The sequence below is a fragment of the Stenella coeruleoalba genome, assembly GCF_951394435.1.
Source record: "Stenella coeruleoalba genome assembly, chromosome: 17".
In the NCBI taxonomy this organism is placed as follows: Eukaryota; Metazoa; Chordata; class Mammalia; order Artiodactyla; family Delphinidae; genus Stenella; species Stenella coeruleoalba.
In genome coordinates, this window is record NC_137163.1 from 53,147,014 (window position 1) to 53,172,809 (window position 25,796).

At 37.0% G+C, this 25,796-nt stretch overlaps 1 protein-coding gene across 1 annotated transcript in view; it reads right to left on the minus strand.

Annotated features, from left to right (window-relative positions):
• RALYL (RALY RNA binding protein like) overlaps positions 1 to 25,796 on the minus strand; it is a gene marked incomplete at its 5' end in the record, with an annotated part of 503,194 nt that overhangs the window by 36,068 nt on the left and 441,330 nt on the right. The window contains one exon of the mRNA XM_079901763.1: positions 18,370 to 18,542. Coding sequence (XP_079757889.1) covers positions 18,370 to 18,542 — 173 coding nt within the window. The remainder of the gene's footprint in view (positions 1 to 18,369; positions 18,543 to 25,796) is intronic.

Here is a 25,796-nt window from a genome sequence, read left to right on the forward strand (position 1 = left end):
TAAGAAAATGGTAATAGGAACATACATATCTATAATTACCTTAAAGGTAAATAGATTAAATGTTCCAACCAAAAGACATAGACTAGCTGAATGGATACAAAAAGAAGACCTATATATATGTTGTCTACAATAGACCCACTTCAGACCTAGGGACACATACAGACTGAATGGTGATGGAAAAATATATTCCATGCAAACAGAAATCAAAAGAAAGCTGGAGTAGCAATTCTCATATCAGACAAAATAGGCTTTAAAATAAAGACTATTACAAGAGACAAAGAAGGACACTACATAATGATCAAGGGATCAATCCAAGAAGAAGATATAACAATTGTAAATATTTATGCACCCAACATAGGAGCACCTCAATACATAAGGCAAGTTCTAAAAGCCATAAAAAGGGAAATTGACAGTAACACAATCATAGTAGGGGAATCTAACACCCCACTTTCACCAATGGACAGATCATCCAAAATGAAAATAAATTAGGAAACACAAGCTTTAAATGATGCATTAAACAAGATGGACTTAATTGATATTTATAGGACATTCCACCCAAAAACAACAGAACACACTTTCTTCTCTAGTGCTCATGGAACATTCTCCAGGATAGATCATATCTTGGGTCATAAATCAAGCCTTGGTAAATATAAGAAAACTGAAATCATATGAAGTATCTTTTCCGAACAAAATGCTATGAGACTAGATATCAACTACAGGAAAAAATTTGTAAAAAATACAGATACATGGAGGCTAAACAATACACTGTTAATAACCCAGAGATCACTGAAGAAGTCAAAGCAAAAATCAAAAAAATACCTAGAAACAAATGAAAGCATGATGACTCAAAACCCATGGAGCAGCAAAAGCAGTTCTAGGAGGGATTTTATAGCAATACAGTCCTAACTCAAGAAACAAGAGACATCTTAAATAAAAAACATAACTTTACACCTAAAGCAATTAGAGAAATAAGAACAAAAAAACCCCAAAGTTAGCAGAAGGAAAGAAATCATAAAGATCAGATCAGAAATAAATGAACAAGAAATGAAGGAAACAATAGCAAAGATCAATAAAACTAAAAGCTGTTTCTTTGAGAAGATAAACAAAAATGATAAACCATCAGCCAGACTCATTAAGAAAAAAAGGAGAAGACTCAAATCAATAGAATTAGAAATGAAAAAGGCAAAAAAAACAACTGACACTGCAGAAATACAAAGAATCATGTGAGATTACTACAAGCAACTAGATGCAAATAAAATGGACAGCCTGGATAAATGGACACATTCTTATGAAAGCATAACTTTCCTAGACTGAACTAGGAAGAAATAGAATATATAAAGAGATTAATCACAAGCACTGAAATTGAGACTGTGATTAAAAATTATCCAACAAACAAAAGCCCAGGACAAGATAGCTTCACAGGTGATTTCTATCAAACATTTAGAGAAGAGCTAACACCTATCCTTCTCAAACTCTTCCAAAATATAGCAGAGGGAGGACACTCCCAAACTCATTCTATGAGGCCACCATCACCCTGATACCAAAACCAGACAAAGATGTCACAAAGAAAGAAAACTACAGGCTGATGTAGTAGCACTGATGAACATAGATGCAAAAATCCTCAACAAAATAGTAGCAAACAGAATCCAACAGCACAGTAAAAGGATCATACAACAGGATCAAGTGGGGTTTATAACAGGAATGCAAGGATTCTTCAATATACACAAATCAATCAATGTGATACACCATATCAACAAATTGAAGGAGAAAAACCATGTGATCATCTCAATAGATGCAGAAAAAGCTTTTGCAAAATTCAACTCCGAGTTATGATAAAAACCCTCCAGAAAGTAGGCATAGAGGGAACTTACCTTAATATAATAAAGGCCATATATGACAAAACCACAGCCAACATCATTCTCAATGGTGAAAAACTGGAACCATTTCCACTAATATCAAGAAGAAGACAAGGTTGTCCACTCTCACCATTATTATTCAACAGAGTTTTGGAAGTTTTGGCAGAGCAATCAGAGAAGAAAAAGAAATAAAAGGAATACAAATTGGAAAAGAAGAAGTAAAGCTGTCACTGTTTGCAGATGACATGATACTCTACATAGAGAATCCTAAAGATGCTATCAGAAAACTACTACAGCTAATCAATGAATTTGGGAAAGTAGCAGGATACAAAATTAACGCACAGAAATCTCTTGCATTCCTGTACACTAATGATGAAAAATCTGAAAGAGAATTTAAGGAAACACTCCCATTTACCATTGCAACAAAAGGAATAAAATACCTGGGAATAAACATATCTAAGGAGACAAAAGACCTGTATGCAGAAAACTATAAGACACTGACTGATGAAACTAACTAAAAATAACAGAAACAGATGGAGAGATATACCATGTTTTTGGATTGGAAGAATCTACATTGTGAAAATGACTCTACTATCCAAAGCAATCTACAGATTCAATGCAATCTCTATGAAACTACCACTGGCATTTTTCACAGAACTAGAGCAAAACATTTCACAATTTGTATGGAAACACAAAAGACCCTGAATAGCCAAAGCAGTCTTGAGAAAGAGGAACAGAGCTGGAGGAACCAGGCTCCCTGACTTCAGACTATACTACAAAGCTACATTAATCAGGCATCTGGTGGTTCAGTGGCTGGGAGTCTGCCTGCCGATGCAGAAGACGCAGGTTCATGCCCCGGTCTGGGAGGATCCCACGTGCTGTGGAGCGGCTGGGCCCGTGAGCCATGGTTTCTGAGCCTGCGTGTCCGGAGCCTGTGCTCCACAATGGGAGAGGCCACAGCAGTGAGAGGCCTGCGCATATGAGAAAAAAAAATGCTACAGTAATCAAAACAGTATGGTACTGGCGCAAAAAAAGAAATGTTGCTCAGAAATGTAGATCAATGGAACAAGACAGAAAGCCCAGAGATAAACCCATGCACATATGGTCACCTTATTTTTGATAAAGGAGGCAAGAATACACAATGGAGAAAAGGCAGCCTCTTCAATAGGTGGTGCTGGGATAACTGGACAGCTACATGTAAAAGAATGAAATTAGAACACTCCCTAACACCATACACAGATATAAACTCAGAATGGATTAAAGACCTAAATGTAAGGCCAGACACCATCAAACTCTTAGAGGAAAACATAGGCAGAACACTCTATGACATAAATCACAGCAAGATCCTTTTTGACCCACCTCCTAGAGAAAAACAAATGGGACCTAATGAAACTTCAAAGCTTTTGCACAGCAAAGGAAACCATAAACAAGATGAAAAGACAACCCTCAGAATGGGAGAAAATATTTGCAAATGAAGCAACTGACAAAGGATTAATCTCCAAAATTTACAAGCAGCTCATGCAGCTCAATATCTAAAAAACAAACAACCCAATCCAAAAATGGGCAGAAGACCTAAATAGACATTTCTCCAAGGAAGATATGCAGATTGCCAACAAACACATGAAAGAATGTTGAACATCACTAATCATTAGAGGAATGCAAATCAAAACTATAATGAGGTATTACCTCACACCAGTCAGAATGGCCATCATCAAAAAATCTACAAAAAATAAATGCTGGAGAGGGTGTGGAGAAAAGGGAACCTTCTTACAGTGTTGGTGGGTATGTATACTGATAGAGCCACTATGAAGAACAGTATGGAGGTTCCCTAAAATACTAAGAATAGAACTACCATACGACCCAGCAATCTCACTTCTGGGCATATACCCTGAGAAAACCATAAATCAAAAAGAGCCATGTACCAAAATGTTCATTGCAGCTCTATTTACAATAGCCAGGAAATGGAAGCAACTTAAGTGTCCATCAACAGTTGAATGGATAAAGAAGATGTGGCACATATTTACAATGGAATATTACTCAGCCATAAAAAGATATGAAATTGAGTTATTTGTAGTGAGTTGGATGGACCTAGTGTCTGTCATACAGAGTGAAGTAAGTCAGAATGAGATAAACAAATACTGTATGCTAACACATACATATGGAATCTAAAGAAAAAAAAAGATTATGAAGAACCTAGGGGCAGGACAGGAATAAAGAAGGAGATGTAGAGATTGGACTTGAGGACATGGGAAGGGGGAAGGGTAAGTTGGGATGAAGTGAGAGAGTGGCAGGGACTAATATATACTACCAAGTGTAAAATAGAAAGCTAGTGGGAAGCAGCCGCACAGCACAGGGAGATCAGCTCCGTGCTTTGTGACCACCTAGAGGGGTGGGTTAGGGAGGGTGGGAGGGAGACGCAAGTGAGAGGAGATATGGGGATATAGGTATATGTATAGCTGATTCAGTTTGTTATAATGCAGAAACTATCACACCATTGTTAAGCAATTATACTCCAATAAAATTGTTGTTAAGAAAAATAAAAACCGGGAGCCAGATCACATGAGCTGCAGAGCAAATCTATAGCAAAAACTAAAATAAAAGCCATATATCACCACAGGCTACTGTTAGTATTATCTTTATTAAAAAATTCATAAAAGCACTTGAAAAGGCATCCTTTTGAATTGAATAAGCCAGCATGTATAAAATCAAAGAAAATTTTAACAAGATGAAAGCAAAGTATGATTCTTCTCAGAATATTATATTTGTTTCCTGAAGGCTTTCTTGTCAAATAAGAAGTGCTTTTAAACCAATCTGACTCTCTAGAGACTTTAAAGACAAAGTTCCATATGAAAGATTATGTTCCTAGAAATTTTGTAATGTTTTATTGAAAGCTTCACTTGCAAAATGAGATGATAATGATAATCTCAATAAGGTTAACAATAGTTGCAATTTGCTTCTTAAGTTGTGTTAGAGACTTTGTTAAGTGCAGTTCATGAATTATCTCATTTAATTCTTACTAGAGCTCTATGAGGGGGCGTTATTATTCCAATATCATGGATAACAATACAGAGGCTGAAAAAAGTTAAATAATGTATTGAAGGCCAGTAGTCAAAACTATTTCTATGGAGTGTTGCCAGGTCAATGACAGGAAGTTCAGCTGAATTTGAATTTCAGATAAATGATAAATAAATAAATAAATAAATATATATATATATTGTTAGAAGTATGTCCCATGGAATATTAGGGAGTTGATTATATTAGAAATTAATTCATTTTTTATCTGAAAATCAAATTTAACTGGTGTCTTGTGTTTTTATTTGCCAGATCTGGAAACTCTACTTCTATCTCACTCCAGAAAAATTTGCATAAGACCACTAGGTTACACTGCATCCCAATCCTCTGTTATGTACAGGCAATTCCTGATTTACTTACTTGAAATTTATGGGATAAATTTCAAGCATCTAGCACAGCATCAAGACCCTTTATGATTTGGACTCCACTTTCCTGATCTCCACATTCAGGGCTGCATCAAATGCCAAGGTTCTGAGGCAGGAGCTGAATGGTGTGTGTCTGGAGGCCAGTGTAGCTGTCGTGGGCTGAGTGAGAGAGAACTCAGAGCCACATCAGAGAGCGGACAGGGACCAGATAACACAGGCCTTTGGAGATCACTGTAAGGACATATGTTTCTACTTTGAGTGAGGTGGGCAGCTATTGGTGAATTTAAAATGGAATGACCTGGCTTAAGTTTTAACAGGACAAAATTGGTTGCCTCTTGGAGAGCAATGTGAGAGGGACAAGGGTGGAAGCAGGGAGGGGTTGCAAATATCAGGCAACAGCTAAAGAGGCTGCTTTTCTTGAGCTGTTGGGCTTCAAGGATTTTGTGGGTTCAGGATGCAAGCTCTGGATGACAACTTCTAACTTAGAGCTAGAGAGAGGGGAATCATTCTTCAAGTTTTAGTTTGGAACCTGGTGTGGCTTCACATTGAGAGATGAAAGGAACCTGTTCCAGGTGAACCTTGTGGATATTGCATCTTTAGGTGCAGAAGAGGCAGCCCTACTGGCATAGAGCAATGTTCTGTCACAAAAGGCAGAAGCAAAGGCTGCGGCAAAACTGTACCCTCAAGGGGAGAGCAGGTGGTGGGCAGGCAGCTGGAGCACATAATCAGACATGATCCTGCACACAGCTGAGACACTTCCTGGAACCTCCCAGAAACAACTGGGAGAGACAGGGGGTGGCCAGGTACTGCAACTATGCAAGAGTTCCTATGATGCTGTTAGACTTTAATTTAACTATGACCTAATTTATACCTACATAGGCATGGAAGCATTAGGGTTAGCAAAATTAAACGAATGAATTTAAAGAACAAACCACAAACACTTAGCAAATTTTAACTGTCTACTTTGTGCTAGGCGTGTGCTTCTTGGATATTACCTCATTTACTTTTCACAACAATCCCAGATCAGGCATATATTATCATCAATCCCTTTTTACTGATGAAAGACATAGATAACTAGCTTGCACAAAGTCATGGAGATTTGAACTGCTTCTGTCAGAAATTCAAATTTAACTGACTGCAGACAGAGTTCATGTTTTTAACAACTAAGCCATTTAGCCTCCTGAGGAAAATAAAGTTCACCCTAATGAGCTAAGCAGAGTTCTTTAGCAAAAATAAAAATGATTGAAATCATGGGAGATGCCAAAAGAAATAGTCTGAAATTCACTCTGACGAACATTTATTATAGAAGGATCAGAGCTCCCAAAGAGGCTGGATTCCAAGGTGGGAAGCCAGGGCAGCTATGTCAGCCAATCACACCCTTTGCCTCAAAGTCTTAGCCATATCCTATTTCTGTTGAGAAGAGCTGGCCACTTAGCTGTCATGGCCTTGGCCATTTTTGCCTCAAAAGCATGTCACCCAGGCCAGGTCACTTGAAGGACACATGCACAATGATTGTTCATTCTATCCCTAACTCCATTTAAATTATGAATGGAGGCTTTCTTTATGTCCTTAGTATCTGTTTTCAGGAGGATAGGGAAGATAGCATATGATGGATTGACAGAGTTCAAGATGAAGGTTTTGAATACAGACCCAAATCAAACAGGTTAAGTAAACACTTTCTTGCTCCCTTGTGATATATACCTCTAACCAATTCAGTTGGCACTACCGTTGGGAATGTGTCTCCCAAGTTCTTTTTTGTCCTCTAGCTAGTTTAGTCCATATGGTGATATTAAAAAGAGATCAAAGCACAGTTGATATGGGGGAGCATCCAGGTGAAGGATTTCATTAGGAAAGAAACAAAAAGCTTCAAAGAGAAGGAAACATTTTCAGTCTAGCTCATGAAGGCCAAGAATATTGATCAGAATGCTTTACACATTCAAGATTTTCAGTGGTGTATCAGAAAGCCTGCTTTGAGTTCTCTTCAACTATAGCATTGGATTTGTGGTTCAGACCTTCCCCAATGTGCATAGCAATTCAAGAGTTTGTTAAGCCCAGGTGACTCACTGCTTAGTTGAATGTTTTGTTAAACGCTGAAAGATATATTACAATGTAGTAATGAGATTTCATGCCCAACTATTACACAATCCAGCTAGGTAATTCCACTGTGGATTCTTACTAGATTTGCCTGATTTGATTGCATGTAGTCAGCAAAAGTAATTACAAGTAGAATTCAAAACAACTCAAATTCTCTAATGCATTTAAATGCTAGGTCTGTCTATAGTTTCCTTTGGGAATTGACGTAGCTCTATAGTTTCAAACCTCAGCCTGGTAAAACTACAAATTCCTGAGCTCTTCCCCAGATAGTCAATATCAGCATTTTTAGCAAGCACCTTAGGGTCTTTGGATGTGAGTGCACCAAAAACTTTGCTTTGGAAAGCACTGACTAGCCTCTCAAAGGCTCCTGAACGTAGCTGACAGCTCATGATATCCTCAGGTGTACAGAGTCACCTTTCTCATTCATCTTTCCCCATACACCTGGGGAGAGTTCATTCACCCTTTTGAATTAGCAGAGCATTAAGCACTCACTTTTCTATAGAATTTCCATTTTTACACAGACTACTTCTTTGTGGATTACATTATTTTATATAAAAGGGGATTACAATTTTGGTGGATATGGAAAAAGTAAAAGAGCTTGAAAGGTAAATGTCTTGTGAAGTTTTTAGTAGTTTTATCAAAAAATCTATTTATCTATCTGCCTATCTATTGATCCATCGACCCACCCACCCACCACCTACCTAATATGAAATATCTAATGTATTTTGGATATTAAATATACTTTATGTGATTCCCCATTTGTAAATTACATCTTTCATATTGGTCTTATCATAATAGAGGGCTTTGTATGTTTTGTCTGTAGCTTTTATCCTCAGGTAACTGATAGCCTTCTTTCTTTATTTTATTTTATTTTTTTGCAATTATTCCTTTTTATTTACTTTTTTTAAAAAATAAATAATTAATTATTTTATACAGCAGGTTCTTATTAGTCATCCATTTTATACACATTAGTGTATACATGTCAATCCCAATCTCCCAATTCATCCCACCACCACCAACCCCTGCTGCTTTCCCCCCTTGGTGTCTGTAAGTTTGTTCTCTACATCTGTGTCTCAATTTCTGCCCTGCAAACTGGTTCATCTGTACCATTTTTCTAGGTTCCACATATATGCGTTAATATACAATATTTGTTTTTCTCTTTCGGACTTACTTCACTCTGTATGACAATCTTTAGGTCCATCCACGTCTCTAAAAAATGACCCAATTCTGTTCCTTTTTATGGCTGTGTAATATTCCATTGTATATATGTACCACATATTCTTTATCCATTTGTCTGTTGATGGGCATTTAGGTTGCTTCCATGACCTGGTTGTTGTAAATGGTGCTGCAATGAACATTGGGGTCATGTGTCTTTTTGAATTATGGTTTTCTCTGGGTATATGCCCAGTAGTGGGATTGTTGGGTCATATGGTAATTTTATTTTTAGTTCTTTAAGGAACCTCCATACTGTTCTCCATAGTGGCTGTATCAATTTACATTCCCAACAACAGTGCAAGAGGGTTCCCTTTTCTCCACACCCTCTCCAGCATTTGTTGTTTTTAGATATTCTGATGATGCCCATTCTAACTGATGTGAGGTGATACCTCATTGTAATTTTGATTTGCATTTCTCTAATAATTAGTGATGTTGAGCAGCTTTTCATGTGCTTCTTAGCCATGTGTATGGCTTCTTTGGAGAAATGTCTATTTAAGTCTGCTGCCTATTTTTGGATTGGGTTGTTTGTTTTTTTTAATATTGAGCTGCATGTGTTATTTATATATTTTGGAGTTTAATCCTTTGTCTGTTGATTCATTTGCAAATACTTTCTCCCTTTGAGGGTTGTCTCTCATCTTGCTTATAGTTTCCTTTGCTTTGCAAAAGCATTTTAAGTTTCATTAGGTCCCATTTGTTTACTTTTGTTTTTATTTCCATTTTACCCTAGGAGGTAAAAAAATCTCTTGCTGTGATTTATGTCAAAGAGTGTTTGTCCTATGTTTTCCTCTAAGAGTTTTATAGTGTCTGGTCTTACATTTAGGTCTCTAATTCATTTTGCGTTTATTTTTGTGTGAGGTGTTAGGCAGTGTCCTAATTTCATTCTTTTACATGTAGCTGTCCATTTTTCCCAGCACCACTTATTGAAGAGACTGTCTTCTCTCCATTGTATATCCTTGCCTCCGTTGTCAAAGATTAGCTGACCATAGGTGCGTGGGTTTATCTCTGGGCTTTTTGTCTTGTTCCACTGATCTATATTTCTGTTTTTGTGCCAGTACCATATTGTCTTGATTAGTGAAGTCTGTAGTATAGTCTGAAGTCAGGGAGTCTGATTCCTCCAGCTCCACTTTTTTTCCCTCAAGATTGCTTTGTCTATTCAGGGTCTTTTTTGTCTCCATACAAACTTTAAGATTTTTTTTCTAGTTCTGTAAAAAATGCCATTGGTAATTTGAAAGGGATTGCATTGAATCTGTAGATTGCTTTGGGTAGTATAGTCATTTTCACAACATTGATTCTTCCAATCCAAGGACAAGGTATATCTCTCCACCTGTTGGTATTATCTTTAATTTCTTTCATCAGTGCCCTATAGTTTCCTGCATACAGGTGTTTTGTCTCCCTAGGTAGGTTTATTCTGAGGTATTCTATTCTTTTTGTTGCAATGGTAAATGGCAGTGTTTCCTGAATTTCTCTTTCAGATTTTTCATCATTAGTGTATAGGAATGCAAGAGATTTCTGTGCATTAATTTTGTATCCTGCAAATTTACCAAATTCATTGAGTAGCTCTAGTAGTTTTCTGGTGGCATCTTTAGGATTCTCTATGTATAGTATCTTGTCATCTGCAAACAGTGACAGTTTTACTTCTTCTCTTCCAATTTGTATTCTTTTTATTTGTTTTCCTTCTCTGAATGCCGTGGCTAGGACTTCCAAAACTATGTTGAATAATAGTGGTGACAGTGGACATCCTTGTCTTCCTGATCTTAGAGGAAATGTTTTCAGTTTTTCACCATTGAGAATGATGATTGTTGTGGGTTTGTCATATATGGCCTTTATTATGTTGAGTTAGGTTCCCTCTATGCCCACTTTCTGGAGAGTTTTATCATAAATTGGTGTTGAATTTTATCAAAAGATTTTTCTTCATCTATTGAGGTTATCATCTAGTTTTTATTCTTCAATTTTTTAATATGGTGCATCACATTGATTGATTTGTATATATTGAAGAATCCTTGCATCCCTGGGATAAATCCCCCTTGATCATAGTGTATGATCCTTTTAATGTGTTGTTGGTTTCTGATTGCTAGTATTTTGTTGAGGATTTTTGCATCTATATTCATCAGTGATTTTGGTCTGTAATTTTCTTTTTTTTGTAGTATCTTTGTCTGGTTTTGGTATCAGGGTGATGGTGGCCTCATAGAATGAGTTTGGGAGTGTTCCTTCCTCTGCAATTTTTTGGAAGAGTTTGAGAAGGATGGTGTTAGCTCTTCTCTAAATATTTGATAGAATTCACCTGTGAGGCCATCTGACTCTGGGCTTTTGTTTGTTTGAAGATTTTTAATCATAGTTTCAATTTCATTACTTGTGATTGGTCTGTTCATATTTTCTAATTCTTCCTGGTTCAGTCTTGGATGTTTATACTTTTCTAAGAATTTGTCCATTTCTTCCAAGTTGTCCATTTTATTGGCATAGAGTTGCTTGTAATAGTCTCTTAGGATGCTTTGTATTTCTGTGGTGTCTGTTGTAACTTCTCCTTTTTCATTTCTAATTTTATTGATTTGAGTCCTCTCATTCTTTTTCGTGATGAGTCATGCTAATGGTTTATCAGTTTTGTTTATCTTCTCAAAGAACCAGCTTTTAGTTTTATTGATCTTTGCTCTTGTTTTCTTTGTTTCTATTTCATTTATTTCTGCTCTGATCTTTATGATTTCTTTCCTTCTGCTAACTTTGGGTTTTGTTTGTTCTTCTTTCTCTAGTTCCTTTAGGTGTAAGGTTAGATTGTTTATTTGAGATATTTCTTGTTTCTTGAGGTAGGCTTGTATAGCTATAAACTTCCCTCTTAAAACTGCTTCTGTTGCATCCTATAGGTTTTGATTGTTGTGTTTTTATTGTCATTTGTCTCTAGGTATTTTTTAATTTCCTCTTTGATTTCTTCAGTGATCTCTCGGTTACTTAGTAATGTATTGTTTAGCCTCCATTTTTTTTTTATGATTTGTTCCCTATAATTGATTTCTAATATCATAGCATTGTGGTCAGAAAAGATGCTTGATATGATTTTAATTTTCTTAAATTTACTGAGCCTTGATTTGTGCCCCATGATGTGATCTATCCTGGAGAATGATCCATGCACACTTGAGAAGAAAATGTAATCTGCTGTTTTTGGATGGAATGTCCTATAAATATCAATTAAATCTATGTGGTCTATTGTGTCATTTAAAGCTTGTGTTTCCTTATTATTTTTCTGTTTGGAGTGTAAGTGAAGTGTTAAATTCCCCCACTATTATTGTGTTACTGTCAATTTCCTCTTTTATAGCTGTTAGCAGTTGCCTTATGTATTGAGGTGCTCCTACGTTGGGTGCATATATATTTATAATTGTTATATCTTCTTCTTGGATTGATCTGTTGATCATTATGTAGTGTCCTTCCTTGTCTCATGTAACATTCTTTATTTTAAAGTCTATTTTATGTGATATGAGTATTACTACTCCAGCTTTCTTTTGATTTCCATTTGCATGGAATATCTTTTTTCATCCCCTCACTTTCAGTCTGTATGTGTCCCTAGGTCTGAAGTGGGTCTATTGCAGAGGGCATATATATGGGTCTTGTTTTTGTATCCATTCATCAAGCCTGTGTTTTTTGGTTGGAGCATATAATCCATTCACTTTTAAGGTAATTATCGATATGTATGTTCCTATTACCATTTTCTTAACTGTTATGGGTTTGTTTTTGTAGGTCCTTTTCTCCTCTTGTGTTTCCCACTTAGAGAAGTTCCTTTAGCATTTGTTGTAGAGCTGGTTTGGTGGTGCTGAATTCTCTTAGCTTTTGCTTGTCTGTAAAGCTTTTGATTTCTCCATCGAATCTGAATGAGATCCTTGCCGGGTAGAGTAATCTTGGTTGTAGTTTCCTCCCTTTCATCACTTTAAGTATATCATGCTACTCCCTTCTGCCTTGTAGAGTTTCTGTTGAGGAAACAGCTGTTAATCTTATCGGAGTTCCATTGTATTTTATTTGTCATTTTTCCCTTGCTGGTTTCAATAATTTTTCTTTGCCTTTAATTTTAACCAGTTTAATTAATATGTGTCTCAGTGTGCTTCTCCTTGGCGGTATCCTGTATGGGACTCTGCACTTCCTGGACTTGGTTGGCTATTTCTTTTCCCATGTTAGGGAAATTTTCAATTATAATCTCTTCAAATATTTTCTCTGGTCCTTTCTCTCTCTCTTCTCTTTCTGGGACCCCTATAATGTGAATGTTGTTGTGTTTAATGTTGTCCCAGAGGTCTCTTAGGCTGTCTTCATTTCTTTTCATTCTTTCTTTCTTTATTCTGTTCTGCAGCAGTGAATTCCACCATTTTGTCTTCCAGGTCACTTATCCATTCTTCTGCCTCAGTTATTCTGCTATCAATTCCTTTTAGTGTATTTTTCATTTTGTTATTGTATTGTTCATCTCTGTTTGCTTGTTCTTTAATTCTTCTAGATCTTTGTTAAACATTTCTTTCATCTTCTCGATCTTTTCCTCCATTCTTTTTCCGAGGTCCTGTATCATCTTCACTATCATTATTCTGAATTCTTTTTCTGGAAGGTTGCCTATCTCACTTCATTTGGTTGTTTTTCTGGGGTTTTATCTTGTTCTTTCATCTGATAAATAGCCCTCTGCCTTTTCATCTTGTCTATCTTTCTGTGAATGTGGTTTTTGTTTCACAAGCTGCAGGATTGTAGTTCATCTTGCTTCTGCTGTCTGCTCTCTGGTGGATGAAGCTATCTAAGAGGCTTGTGTAATTTTCCTGATGGGAGGGACTGGTGGTGGGTACAGCTGGCTGTTGTTCTGTTGGTCAAAGCTCAGTAAAACTTTAATCCTTTTGTCTGCTGATTGGTGGGGCTGGGTTTCCTCTCTGTTCGTTGTTTGGCCTGAGACAATCCAACACTGGAGCCTACAGGGGCTAATGGTGGACTCTGGGTGGGCTCACTCCAAGGGCACTTCCCAGTACTTCTGCTGCCAGTGTCCTTGTCCTCACGGTGAGACAAAGCCAGCCCCCACCTCTGCAGGAGACTCACCAACCCTTGCAGGTAGGTCTGCTGCAGTTTCCTATGGGGTCACTGCTCTTTCCCTTGGGTCCCAATCACATACTACTTTGTGTGTGCCCTCCAAGAGTGGAGTCTCTGTTTCCCACATTCCTGTTAAAGTCCTGTAATCAAATCCTGGTAGCCTTCAGAGTCTGATTCTCTAGGAATTCCTCCTCCTGTTGCCAAACCCCCATGTTCCAAAGCCTGACGTGGGGCTCAGAACATTCACTCCAGTTGGTGGACTTCTGTGGTGTAAGTGTTCTCCAGTTTGTGAGTCACCTACCCAGCAGTTATGGGATTTGATTTTATTGTGATTGTGCCCCTCCTACCATCTCATTGTGGCTTGTCCTTTGTCTTTGGATGTGGGATATCATTTTTGGTGAGTTCCAGTGTCTTCCTGTCAATGATTGTTCAGCAGTTAGTTGTGATTTGGGTGTTTTTGCAAGAAGAAGTGAGAGCACGTCCTTCTACTCTGCCATTTTGAAACAAGTTGAGTTCTTGATAGCCTTTTTGGTGGAAGAAATATGATTTCCTTCTTTATTCCCATAGCAAAAATCTCATTAGTGGTCAATCAATAAATATTTGCTAATAGATTTATTCAGAAATGAGTATGGTAACAGTTTAATAGTGTATGTATAATGCATCAATATAGAGTTCAATTTTAAATATATTCAAGTCTTAATTGATAGGCACTAATGAAATATATAGGCATAGATTATTATAGAATCACAGATTTCTAGCCCTGGTTTGCTTCTTATAAATTATGAAGTCCAAATACATGAGGAAATCAGTCTTCTCTAAGGCACTAAGCTACTTGAGAAAAAGAACCATTTACTTAAACATTTCATTTTACACATAGAGCAATAGTTTTAGTTATCTGTACAATTTTTGTAGCATCTGATTCACACAGTAGGCACCTGAACGTTAGTTGAATGGATTGCTTAATGGAAATCGATTTCACTAACTGGATATTTAGATCTAGGCAATATATGGAGCAGCTTCCCGCATGCTCCACAAGGGGTGCCACCACTTATGGCTGTCCCATTATCACATTTTGCTGGATCTCCTTTGCTTCAGATACAAGTCTTGTTTCCCATTCATTTCAGATTTTCTTTGAGCAGCTGACTGAGCACGTGGATGCCAGTTCTTCCTTTTGGTTGCTACTGTATGTGCTAAAGGCCTAATTATACTGTATCCTTGCCGAATCTGTAATCATACCCACTCTTCAAAAAGAGAAGATTTGTGTTTTTAATTTCCTTTTCAGGAACCAAGGATGATTTTGTTCATGTGGTCTGGAAAAGAGAAAATAGTAGACACCAGAACAGGGAATTTTCTCTTGGCCAATCACTGGGAGGGACTCCCCTGTCTCCATTTAGACTGCAGGGACTGAGTACTACACTCACCCTCACTCATTGTTTTCCAAGTTTTAGAAATGAAATGAGATACTAGAGATAGTATCCTTACCTCCAATTAGCTAAACCCCCAATTATAATGCTGGAGTTGAGGGAGAAAACCTGAGAACATTCAGGCAGAAATAGTTCTGATCAGTTACTTTCTGTGTGTTTAGAACATAAACCAAACACCATGGTTTGGTTTTGTTCCCTTGGCTGCATGCTCAACCCTTGCTCTTTCAGACATGGTGTTCCTGGAACACAGACTCACTCAGAGGAAAGATCAAACAAAATGGATTTTAGAAATTTCTGACCTAACCTTACTATTTTGTAGATAAGAAAGTTGAGACTCAGAGAAGTTATGTTTAAGGTGAATCGATTGGATTGGATAGTGACAGATCTGGGACTAAAATGGGCCTTGCTATCTCTTTCATGCCAGCTGACTTTTCATAGCTGTCTTACCCTTGTACTTCTATCTGATATTTGGAGTGATTTCATGCACATGTAGATGAGCTATCTTACATCTGAGCCTCTCAGTTCCTTGAATTCTTCATATGCAGTGACTTTTCTTATGATCCCACTTCCATCCCCCCCTCCCATGGATTTTCTCATCACCTGTCACTCCTCTGAAATATCTCAGTCTCTGAGTACAACAATTGCTTTTCTCTTATTCATTTCCTTTCCTTTCCTCTGGTCCTTAATGGTATAAGGATTTCTATTCCCTTCGTGCCTCTGTTTTCTCCTTCTCAGCCCCCTTCTATGTTCCCCTCCTTCCCTGATCAACAGTGGTTCTCAAAGAGAACCCCAGACTGGCTGCATCAGCATGACTTGGGAACCCATTAGAAACGTGAATTCCCAGACACACTCAGCATACTGAATCCGAAACTCTTGGAATGGGACAGCAATATGTGTTTTAACCATCTGGAATGGGAATTAACAAACTCCAGGTTATTCTGATGCACCTTAAAGTTTGCAAACTACTACCCTTTAATTCTTGGTCTCTAGCCTCAGCTGGCTGTGGACACTAACCGTCAATCTTTATGTTTTCCAAATTAGTGATGTTCTATGTTTTCCATACTCGCTTCTTCAAATCTTCACCTTTCTCCTTAAATATGTGACAATGCCAATCTCTCCTCACTCTCCAGAGATTATCACCCTCTGACTTACAGTTCATGCTTGAATTCCCTCAAGCACCTGCCACCAAATCCTCAGGCTTACTACAGTTTGTTGCAATGAAAGAGTGTCCCTCTTCACGTCGAAGGTCAGCCTATACATACAACTGTGTCCTAAATCCCTTTCCCGTCATCACTGGGGACTTTCTTTCTCCTCAGCAAGTTCTCTCTCTCTCTCTCCTGGCATCTTCCACCCAATTTCAATTTAAATTCATGCACTTAGGGATTTTGATTCTAAGTGTGATAAAAGCACTGTAGGGTTTTAAGCAAGGGAGTAGCATTATCTGGTATACAGTTTAAAAAGATTTTTATCCCTTTATGTGCAGAATGGATTGAATGGGCTGAAGCAAAAAAGTCAGTTTAGCTGTAGTGGAGATGTAACTAGCTTTGGGCTATGATTTGGAGGTAGAATGTATGGGGGAAGGTGGAGCGAATCAAAGGTAATCGTCGTCTTTTTGGTTTTTAACAACTGTGTGGATAATGATGCTGTTTACCAGAAAGAGGAAGGCTGGAAAGTAATAAGATGGCTGGAAATAATCAAGAATGTTTCTGGCATGTTAGGTTTCAATTGTTTATTGAACATTTATGAGGAGAGAGGCATCTACTTGAGATTAGAATTCCAGGAAGAGATGAAAAGTAGAAATATAGATTTAGGAATCTTTGGCCTATAAATAATACTCAAAGCTCTGGTATTTGATGAAGTTACCTTGTGAAAGTGTGTATAAAGAGAAGGTGGCCCATGACAAAGTCCTGGGCTATTCCATTATTTAGTGGGAATATGGAGGGAAAGTTTCTAGCACGGGTGAATGAGAATGAACAACTAGTATTCTGAGAAATTCTCCTAAGCAGTTTTCAGCCAAATTCTGCTGACAGGTTAATTAAAATAAGAACGGAGAGGCAACCATTGGTAATGGCAACATGGAGGCCTCCAGAGATCTCAACAAAAGCAGTCACAATGAGACGGTGACAGCAAAAGTCTGATTAGAATGGCTTGGGGAACTTATGTTGTTGGATTAAAGTCCTGCCTAAGGAGAAGCTGAGAAACTTGTTAGTCTTTCATTCTAGTCCCTGCTCAACAGACTCTAGATCTAAAAATAGGTACTCAAGTCCTTCAAACTGATACAGACTTTTGTAAAAATAAGGGTGGTTGTTAAAGGCTCATATCTGAAAAGTTTAAATAAAGGTACCATGTAATTTAAACAGCTGGAATGTTAAAAATCAATATAGAATTCCATAAATGAAACTAGGGATAGGTTAGTTACCATGCCAAAATAACAACCACGACAAAATCAGTTAAATAACAGTAGGTAATAAAACAAATTGGAATCTGATATTACCTAGGATAAGTCAAGTTTAATGCAATCAGTCCATAGATACTTGAGAGCTGGCAACACACACACACATACACACACATTTGCCTTATTCTTATTAGTCAGTCCCTTTAAGATAGTATATTTAATTTCATGGCTGATAAAATATGAGGAGTAGCATTCTCATCAGCATATATTTACCAAGTCCCTGGTGTGTTTATACAGGAAAGAACATCTGGAAATGACCAGTATAATGATTACAACATTGGGGAAAACAAAACATGTAAAGAATCAAGTCTCAGTCAAATCCGCAACTCATAAAAACTGGTTATCAAGCAGCACAGGCACTGAAGATGATAAACTGGCTATACACCGAAGGATCATCGTAGTGAGCAGAGTGTAAAAAGGGCTGTTGGCCTTATAACTAATATAATTATCATCAGTGAGTGACACTACTAAATAAGAGGGGAACCATGTATTGTCCAGTAAATTGTTGTTTTGTTACCAGGATATTATACCCACGTACAGTTCATGTGTAACTGCACAAACACAAGATTCCTTTCATGATGAAGTATTTGAGAAAGAGAATCTTTCATATGAGGCTGTAAATATACCTAATCTCATATATAATATTCCTGTTCATTCATTTATTCCCTCATATTTTAAATTAGCAAAAATATATTGAGCACTTATTATGTGCAAAGCACTGCCTGAGTTTGCCTTAAATATGTGCATGTAAGAAAGAAATAAGCCCCCAATAATTAATCTATATTTTAGAATGAATGAGTCGCTGACATGCTGGTACTATTACCAAAGGGTGTGGACACCAAATGTTTAGTTCCTACCAGCTCATGACCCCCATCTTCATCGAAGTCCTCCTCTATCCCATCAGTCATCTCTTCTCCATCGGCATCTGGCCCTCCTTCAGCAGGCTCCTCTGTAGAGTGATCTGCATTCTCTGACACACATTCATCTTGGATCAGCTCTATACTCTCTTCCAATTTCTTCTTCTGAGCTTCTGGTGGAGGGGGGAAAAAGCAAATGACTACTACTTTGGGTTGCTCATGAGCCATTTGGATAAACCATGAAAAAACAGTCTATGAATGGGTAAACTCTGTACTATTGTGTGAGGAAGATAAAGTAAATTATGTTAAGGTTGAATTTATTCAGTCATGTAACTTATGTTCATATCTCTGTGTATTTACATGTAAGCATATTATTTTTTAACAGAATTAGCAAAAAAATTGGGGAATGCCGATGGTACTTGTATATAAGGAAACAAAGATTTACATAAACAGATTGATCTTTCTGGTTATATATAGTTCTTTCTGATAAGGATGTCCTCTCTAAGGAGAAAATACAGCAAAAAAAAAAAAAAAAAAGAAAATCAGATAAAACGTAGAATGTGTTCACTCAAGGAAGGAGGATGAAGAATGCTCTCACTGACAAGTTCAAACTTAAGTGAAGAAGACAAAAACACTGAGGAAAAAAGTACAAAAGCAGATATGTTGGCCGTCAACAACATGTTCATGTGAACAATCCTTTGATATTTTACTCTAAATTCTGTTGGTAGATGTGGTTAACCACAAGGGTTAAGAATAAAATTCTGGTGGAAGAGAGCCCGTGTTCAATGTCGAGCTTCATCATTTACAAGCTTTGTGACGCTGAAATGATAAACCCTCCTTGTGCCTCAGTTTTCTCATCCACGCAATCAGGATAGAGAGATTTTAACTTTCAGGGCCTGGAGTAGTAAATCAAAGTGTTTAGTTTAGTGATTTGCAAATAGTAAGTGCTCAACAAATGAAGCTACATTCTACATTAATGGAATTCCCTCTAATGCCAGGGTGTGTGCATTCGTTCACAGAAATGTGCCCAAATGGGAATTATGCTGACAACATAATAATTATTTCCCCTAGTGGTTGGTTTTCTTCTCTTGTGAAAATACCAAGAAGCACTGGGTATTGAATAAATGAGATTATCTTATGTACCTCCTTCTCTTATTGCCATGTGTACATGACTATGTCAAAAGCTATGTGCTTTTCACACTCATTTTGATTATTATTATTTTATCAGATGATTATCCCATTATTCGAGTTTTAAAAGATGTTGCACTTTGAGTTTATTTATTTATATTTTACAGCAATAAGGAAAGTTTACAGAGACAAAATATTTTGGGGTATTCATTCTTGGTAGTTTTTGTAATGTGAGTTAAAAGGAAAATAAGCATTGTTATATACATTTTGACTCAGCACAAATCTTTTCAAACATAACTAATATGTAAATCAATAAATGGATAAACATTATGTATAAGTAAGAAGATATCCTCTCCTATAAATTGTTTAAAATTGTAGTAATAGTTACTTATATAAATACAGGCATAACTCCAAGGAGATATTGCGGGTTCAGGGTTCAGTTCCAGACCAGTTTTTTTCTGTTCTTTGCTGTACACCTGAAACTAACACAATATTGTAAATCAACTATATTTTAATTAAAAAAAAAAGCTGTGATGGGCAGACTAGTGAGAGCACTGAAAAGTTTGGAATCCTCTGATATTAATCATGCCTTATGCTCCACCTTGTTGCCTCTGTATCGCTGATCCTGGAAGACACATGGATTTGGCTACTGTAGTGTGATCTTCCACTCTTTCTCCTAAAAGAGGTTTTTGTACTTATCACGTGACCCCCTCACTTCTAGCCGCTCTGGGTCACTATGTTGGTGGTTCAAATGCCCTGACTCTCAAGTCCTGGTGTTGGTATTTTAAGAAAGAAAAAGGAATGAAGGTCTGGGATTGGATAATTATTATTCTATAAAACATGTCCCTAATATTACAACTTTTCCTAAAGTCAAACTTTCTCAATTTTAAGTCATTGTGTTTATTCTTTTGTTATAACACACAAATGGGCTTCTGGTTAAAATTCACTTTATATTGGAAATTCATTTGGTCTGGCATACCTATTTCTTCTCTAATGACTTCAGAAATATATGTTCTCTAAGAACCGTCACTTTTTGATGTTGAAAGTTATATTGTTTCTTTTTTTTTTTTTTCTCTAGAAAATCTCTGGTCCAAAAGGTGTAATGGGTTTTCAGAGAATATATGTAGGACCAGATCTCGGAGTTGTATAGTCCTCATTTGGCTTTGTGTAACAATTTGATTCAGTTATCTTTGGAATCCAAGTTGACTTTCTTGATCTTCTTAGTTAAATACAATCCCTCCTCTTTTCATCAACCAAAATGTGTATCAGATAGTTCTGTTGTTGTCTTCTCCTTTTCTCATTAGTGTTTAAGCTTTCTTGAAACTTGAGCTATTGCCTCAAAAGGTCATTATCACACTCTAAGGGGATAATAAAGATATCAATCTTTTATAAAGTGAAAAGTGCAATACTAGTCAGTTATCAAGAAATATTTTGATGTTCTCTGTACCCTTCATTGAATGCCTTATACAGAGAAGAGATAAGGTATTAGAGAGAATATAAGATTTGAGATCCACACTTTTGCTAATTACTAGTTCTATTAACTGTAATTTTCTTTTCTAAAAGATGAGCATAAAGATGATATCTTTCAGAAGGCTACAGTATGCTCAAATGAGGAAAAAGAGGTGAATGCATTTTTTAAACTATAAAGGGCACAAAAACATGTTCTCTTAAGAGGTTCTAAATAGTTCTTGAGTTGAATCTATATTGATTACTTGATTGCTATAGATAAGTTGTCCATATCAAAATAATTCATCACTACTGATCATTAAGAATCATATATTACAAAGACAATTTTGGCTTTGATGTGGTCCCTTAATTTCTGTTTAGACAGACATAGTGTTTTTTTTGTGGTACGCGGGCCCCTCACCGCTCCAGCCTCTCCCGCCGCAGAGCACAGGCTCCAGACGCGCAGGCCCAGCGGCCATGGCTCACGGGCCCAGCCGCCCCGCAGCATGTGGGATCTTCCCGGACAGGGGCACAAACCCGTGTCCCCTGCATCAGCAGGCGGACTCTCAACCACTGCGCCACCAGGGAAGCCCAGACATAGTGTTTTAAGTTACTCTGTTTTGTGTATTAATATACAACATACCTGTAATTCCTCTGATGACCTATTTCAAAGGCAGTTGTGTATTAATATAGTTCATTGCAAAAACATCCTATAACATCCTCATTCATCCATTCATTAATTAGAAAGCTAGCTGCATGGAAGACATTATCTGGGTTGAGAAAAAAAGCTTAATTATAATGGCAATTGATTCAAAGGAGTTTAACAGAAATACACTCAGTCTGTGCTTTAGTAATGTGGCCACCATAGATTTTTGTCATTATCTCAATGGGAAATGTTATAATCACTAAGCAGTGATAGGTTTCATGAAAAAAAAATCACACATGAAAGCATATCTTGTTTATAAAAACTGTTGGTTCACAGTTTACCAAGCAGTTTTGATCCAGTTATTATCTTGTTGAAATAGAAAGAAACAAAGCAACTTGTTCTATTTTTATGAATAATTATCTAATTCTACTTCTATTAGAAATGAGTAGTTTATTAGTAGTTGTTAGTTTTTTAGTTTATTCTTAACTTCATAACAGTCTCTTTATCTGCATAATTCTTTTTCTACTTCTCACTTTTACTTTTTATTGTGAGTGCGTGTGTGCATGCACACGCACGCATGCATTTGTGTCTCTACTACTGAAGCTTCTTTGGGGCAGAAAACTTTTTATACGTTTTTGTATCCCTGGTGGCTCAGAGGCTTACATGTAAATTAAATATTTGTTGAATATATTCATGAATTTTTGTGGAACTAAAAAAACAAAAATAAATGTCTGGGTATCAAATTCTTTTCATAGAGTCACAGTGATTTTTGAATTTGGCACCATGGTAGCAAAAATACAAATTCAAAGAAACTAAAAGAAACCTCCTTGAAACATTCTACACAAGAGCCCCACACCACTAAGGCAAAATCAATCGTGAGGTATGAGAATTTCTGAAAGGAAAATTGTTCATGTTTATAACTGACAAGTCTCCAGGAGAAAAATAAACTATGAAGTCTTCAGGTGCTTGCAGGAGGAGGACTGCCTTTGAACAGTGGCATTATTTTGAGTCTTTGTTGACTTTTTAAGTCAGAGTGAGGGGCAACCACAACATTTCTTTTGTGAGAAAAGTGCGTTAATTTTAGATTTTTTTTTTTTGCGGTACGCGGGGTCTCTCACAATTGTGGCCTCTCTCGCTGCGGAGCACAGGCTAGGGACGTGCAGGCCCAGTGGCCATGGCTCAGGGGTCTAGCCGCTCCGCGGCATGTGAGATCCTCCCAGACCGGGGCACGAACCCATGTCCCCTGCATCGGCAGGCGGACTCTCAACCACTGAGCCTCCAGGGAAGCCCCAGGGGAGTGTTTTGAATCTCTTCAGGAACCAGACAATTTTTTTTGAGGTTTTAATTATTTTAAATTAAAAATTATTTTTACTGAAATATAGTTGGTTTACAATGTTGTGTTAATTACTTCTGTGCAGCAAAATTATTCAATTATATATACATTCTATTTGTAACTATTCTTTTTCGTTATGGTTTATCATAGGATATTGAGCATAGTTCTCTGTAGGACCTTGTGTTATCCATCCTATATATAAAAGCCTACATCTGCTAACTCCAGCCTCCCACTCCATCCCTTCCCCAACCCCCACCCCCTTGGCAACCACCAGTCTGTTCTCTATGTCCATGGTTCTGTTTCCATTTCCTAGATAGGTTCGTTTGTGTCATATTTTAGATTCCATGTATAAGTGATATCATATGGTATTTATCTTTCTCTTTCTGACTTCACTTAGTATGAGAATCTCTAGTTGCATCCATGTTGCTGTAAATGGCATTATTTCATTCTTTTTAATGGCTGAGTAGTATTCCATTGTATATATGTACCACATCTTCTTTATCCATTCATCTGTTGATTGACATTTATGTTGTTTCCATGTCTTGGCTATTGCGAATAGTGCTGCTATGAACATAGCAGTACATATATCTCTCTGAAATATAGTTTTGTCTGATGTATGCCCAGGAGTGGGATTGCTGGATAATATGGTAATTCTATTTTTAGTTTTCTGAAGAACTTCCATACTGTTTTCCACAGTGGCTGCACCAACTTACATTCCCACCAACGTGTAGGAGGGAAGAACCAGACAATTTTAAATTCAAGAATGAAGAAATTTGCTTAGTTAAAAGCACATGTTCAAACTAAACAATGGCTATCAAAGGAAACGAAGTGCAAGTGACAGGTAAATACTTCTGTTTAAAGGAAAATGCCTCAGGCTTTAAAAAGCCCTAAAAGGAAAGAATTTGATATAAAATTTTAATCCTCATATTCAAATATTTTTTTCTGTACCTCTCATTTCTATTTCATCATGTATATATGATTTAGAAGGCAAGTTAGAATTGTTGTGATTTATGTTCAAAGTGTTTTTATTAAATTCACTTTGCTGTAGAGCTATTATCATTAATATAACTTTGAAAATTGGTTGAGTTGGCAATTAAGTTTTTTGACATACTGGCTTAATTGCTAGCTAATTGCTAGCTGTATTGTACTTAGCAGATGGTTAGAAAGGATGTTGATATAAAAACAGTCACATTATTCATCAGAGCCAGCTAGTAGCCTCAAACTATTGTTTTCACATTGCAGTATAAACTGTATTGTTTTAAAAAATTCTACAATACCTGTGTATAATATGAATTTAACTCAATGATTCCAGTAAATGCCATTTAGAAAGATGCACTTATTATAGCTGGTGTCACTAACAATGACATAAATGAGCATCGGGAAAGGTATGCAGGAAGAATGCCTTTAGATTAACATACCGGTTACATAAGTACACTCCTGGTGAAAAAGTCCTCAAAGTTGTTCACAAGAAGTATCCTCGATAGTTGAGGTGACCATAGATTCAATATAAATCACTTAAAAAAGTACTGAGATATTGTGTTTATTTAAATCTCACAATAATTTTAAGGAATAGACATTATTTTACCCATTTTATAAATTTTATAACGACCTTTCCAAATTTTATGCAGGTAGTAAGTTTTGGGACTAGGTCTCTAGTAGGATGTGAACCTAGTTCTGTTTGATTCCCAAGTCTGGGGCCTCGGATGTTTTAGTAGTGTAAATCTATTTGCCCCAAGGTAGATGAATTAGGGAGGAATTAGAAGTGTAAAGAACAGCTAAAAGTTCTTAAAAAAAATAAGGTGACTGCAATAGAGCAAGTGAGCGGGCTTGAGTATCAGCAGTACCACTGAGAAAATAGAAGGGATGGAGTAAAAAGATGCCAAAAGCTAGATTTTGCAATACTGGCTATAGTAGGAATGGAAGATGATATCAAGGTTGGCAATGTGATTGACAGGATTTATGTAATGGTGATGTGACAGAGGCAGGGTGCAGAGAGAAGAGTATATTTAGAGGAGAAAGAGTTCAATTTTTAAAGACTATGATTGAGTTGTTACTAAGAAAGCCTTAACATTCCCATCAGCTTGACTGCACTTTTGACAGACTCCATTCTGATTATGGGCCCTGACCTCCTTTTTCTTACAGCATTTACTTTAGAAACCTTGTGCCTGTAAATTCTTTCTGTGCCCCTTTGGGTTGTATATCTTTTATAACCAGGCATGTCTTTTCAAGACCTGGAGGCTCCCCCTTTGACATGTAATCATCAGAAAAAGATAGGACTCCTGGCTCCCAGTCTCTGTGGGCCAGTAGGAGCCTAACTTCCATAGAGTCAATCAGCAAACATGGATGGCCTCATCATATTGATCAACCTCCCTACTAACATCCTCTAATACTTTTCAGTCAGCTCACTCTTGCATTTAAAAACCCTCCTACCTTTTGTTTTGGTAGAGCTGAGTTCAATTTCCATCCCCTATTACAATAGTTTTGACCTCTATTACAGTAGTCTTGAATGAAGTCTTCCTTGCCATTTTTAACAAGTGTCCAGTGACACTTATCTGAGGGATGGCCACTGGAGCTCTCTAGGAAGCAGTTGGAAAAGTTTTGATCCATTTGCTAGAGACAACTCAATCTCTTTTTTCCCCTGTAAATTGAGCTTCTTTAAAACATTTAATTTTTGTAGTTAAATATTTCTACAAGACTTTTTAATGAAAAACAGTAGTTTTCTCTTCCCATTTGCTTACCATTTCCAGCTCTTTAAGGGCTTTATACTCACTTAGCCGATTCTTTTAGATATGTGCCCTTATATTTCTAAATAGCATGTTTATATTGTTATTTCTTGATTAGTTTTATACACTATCTATTAACATCACCCTTGGG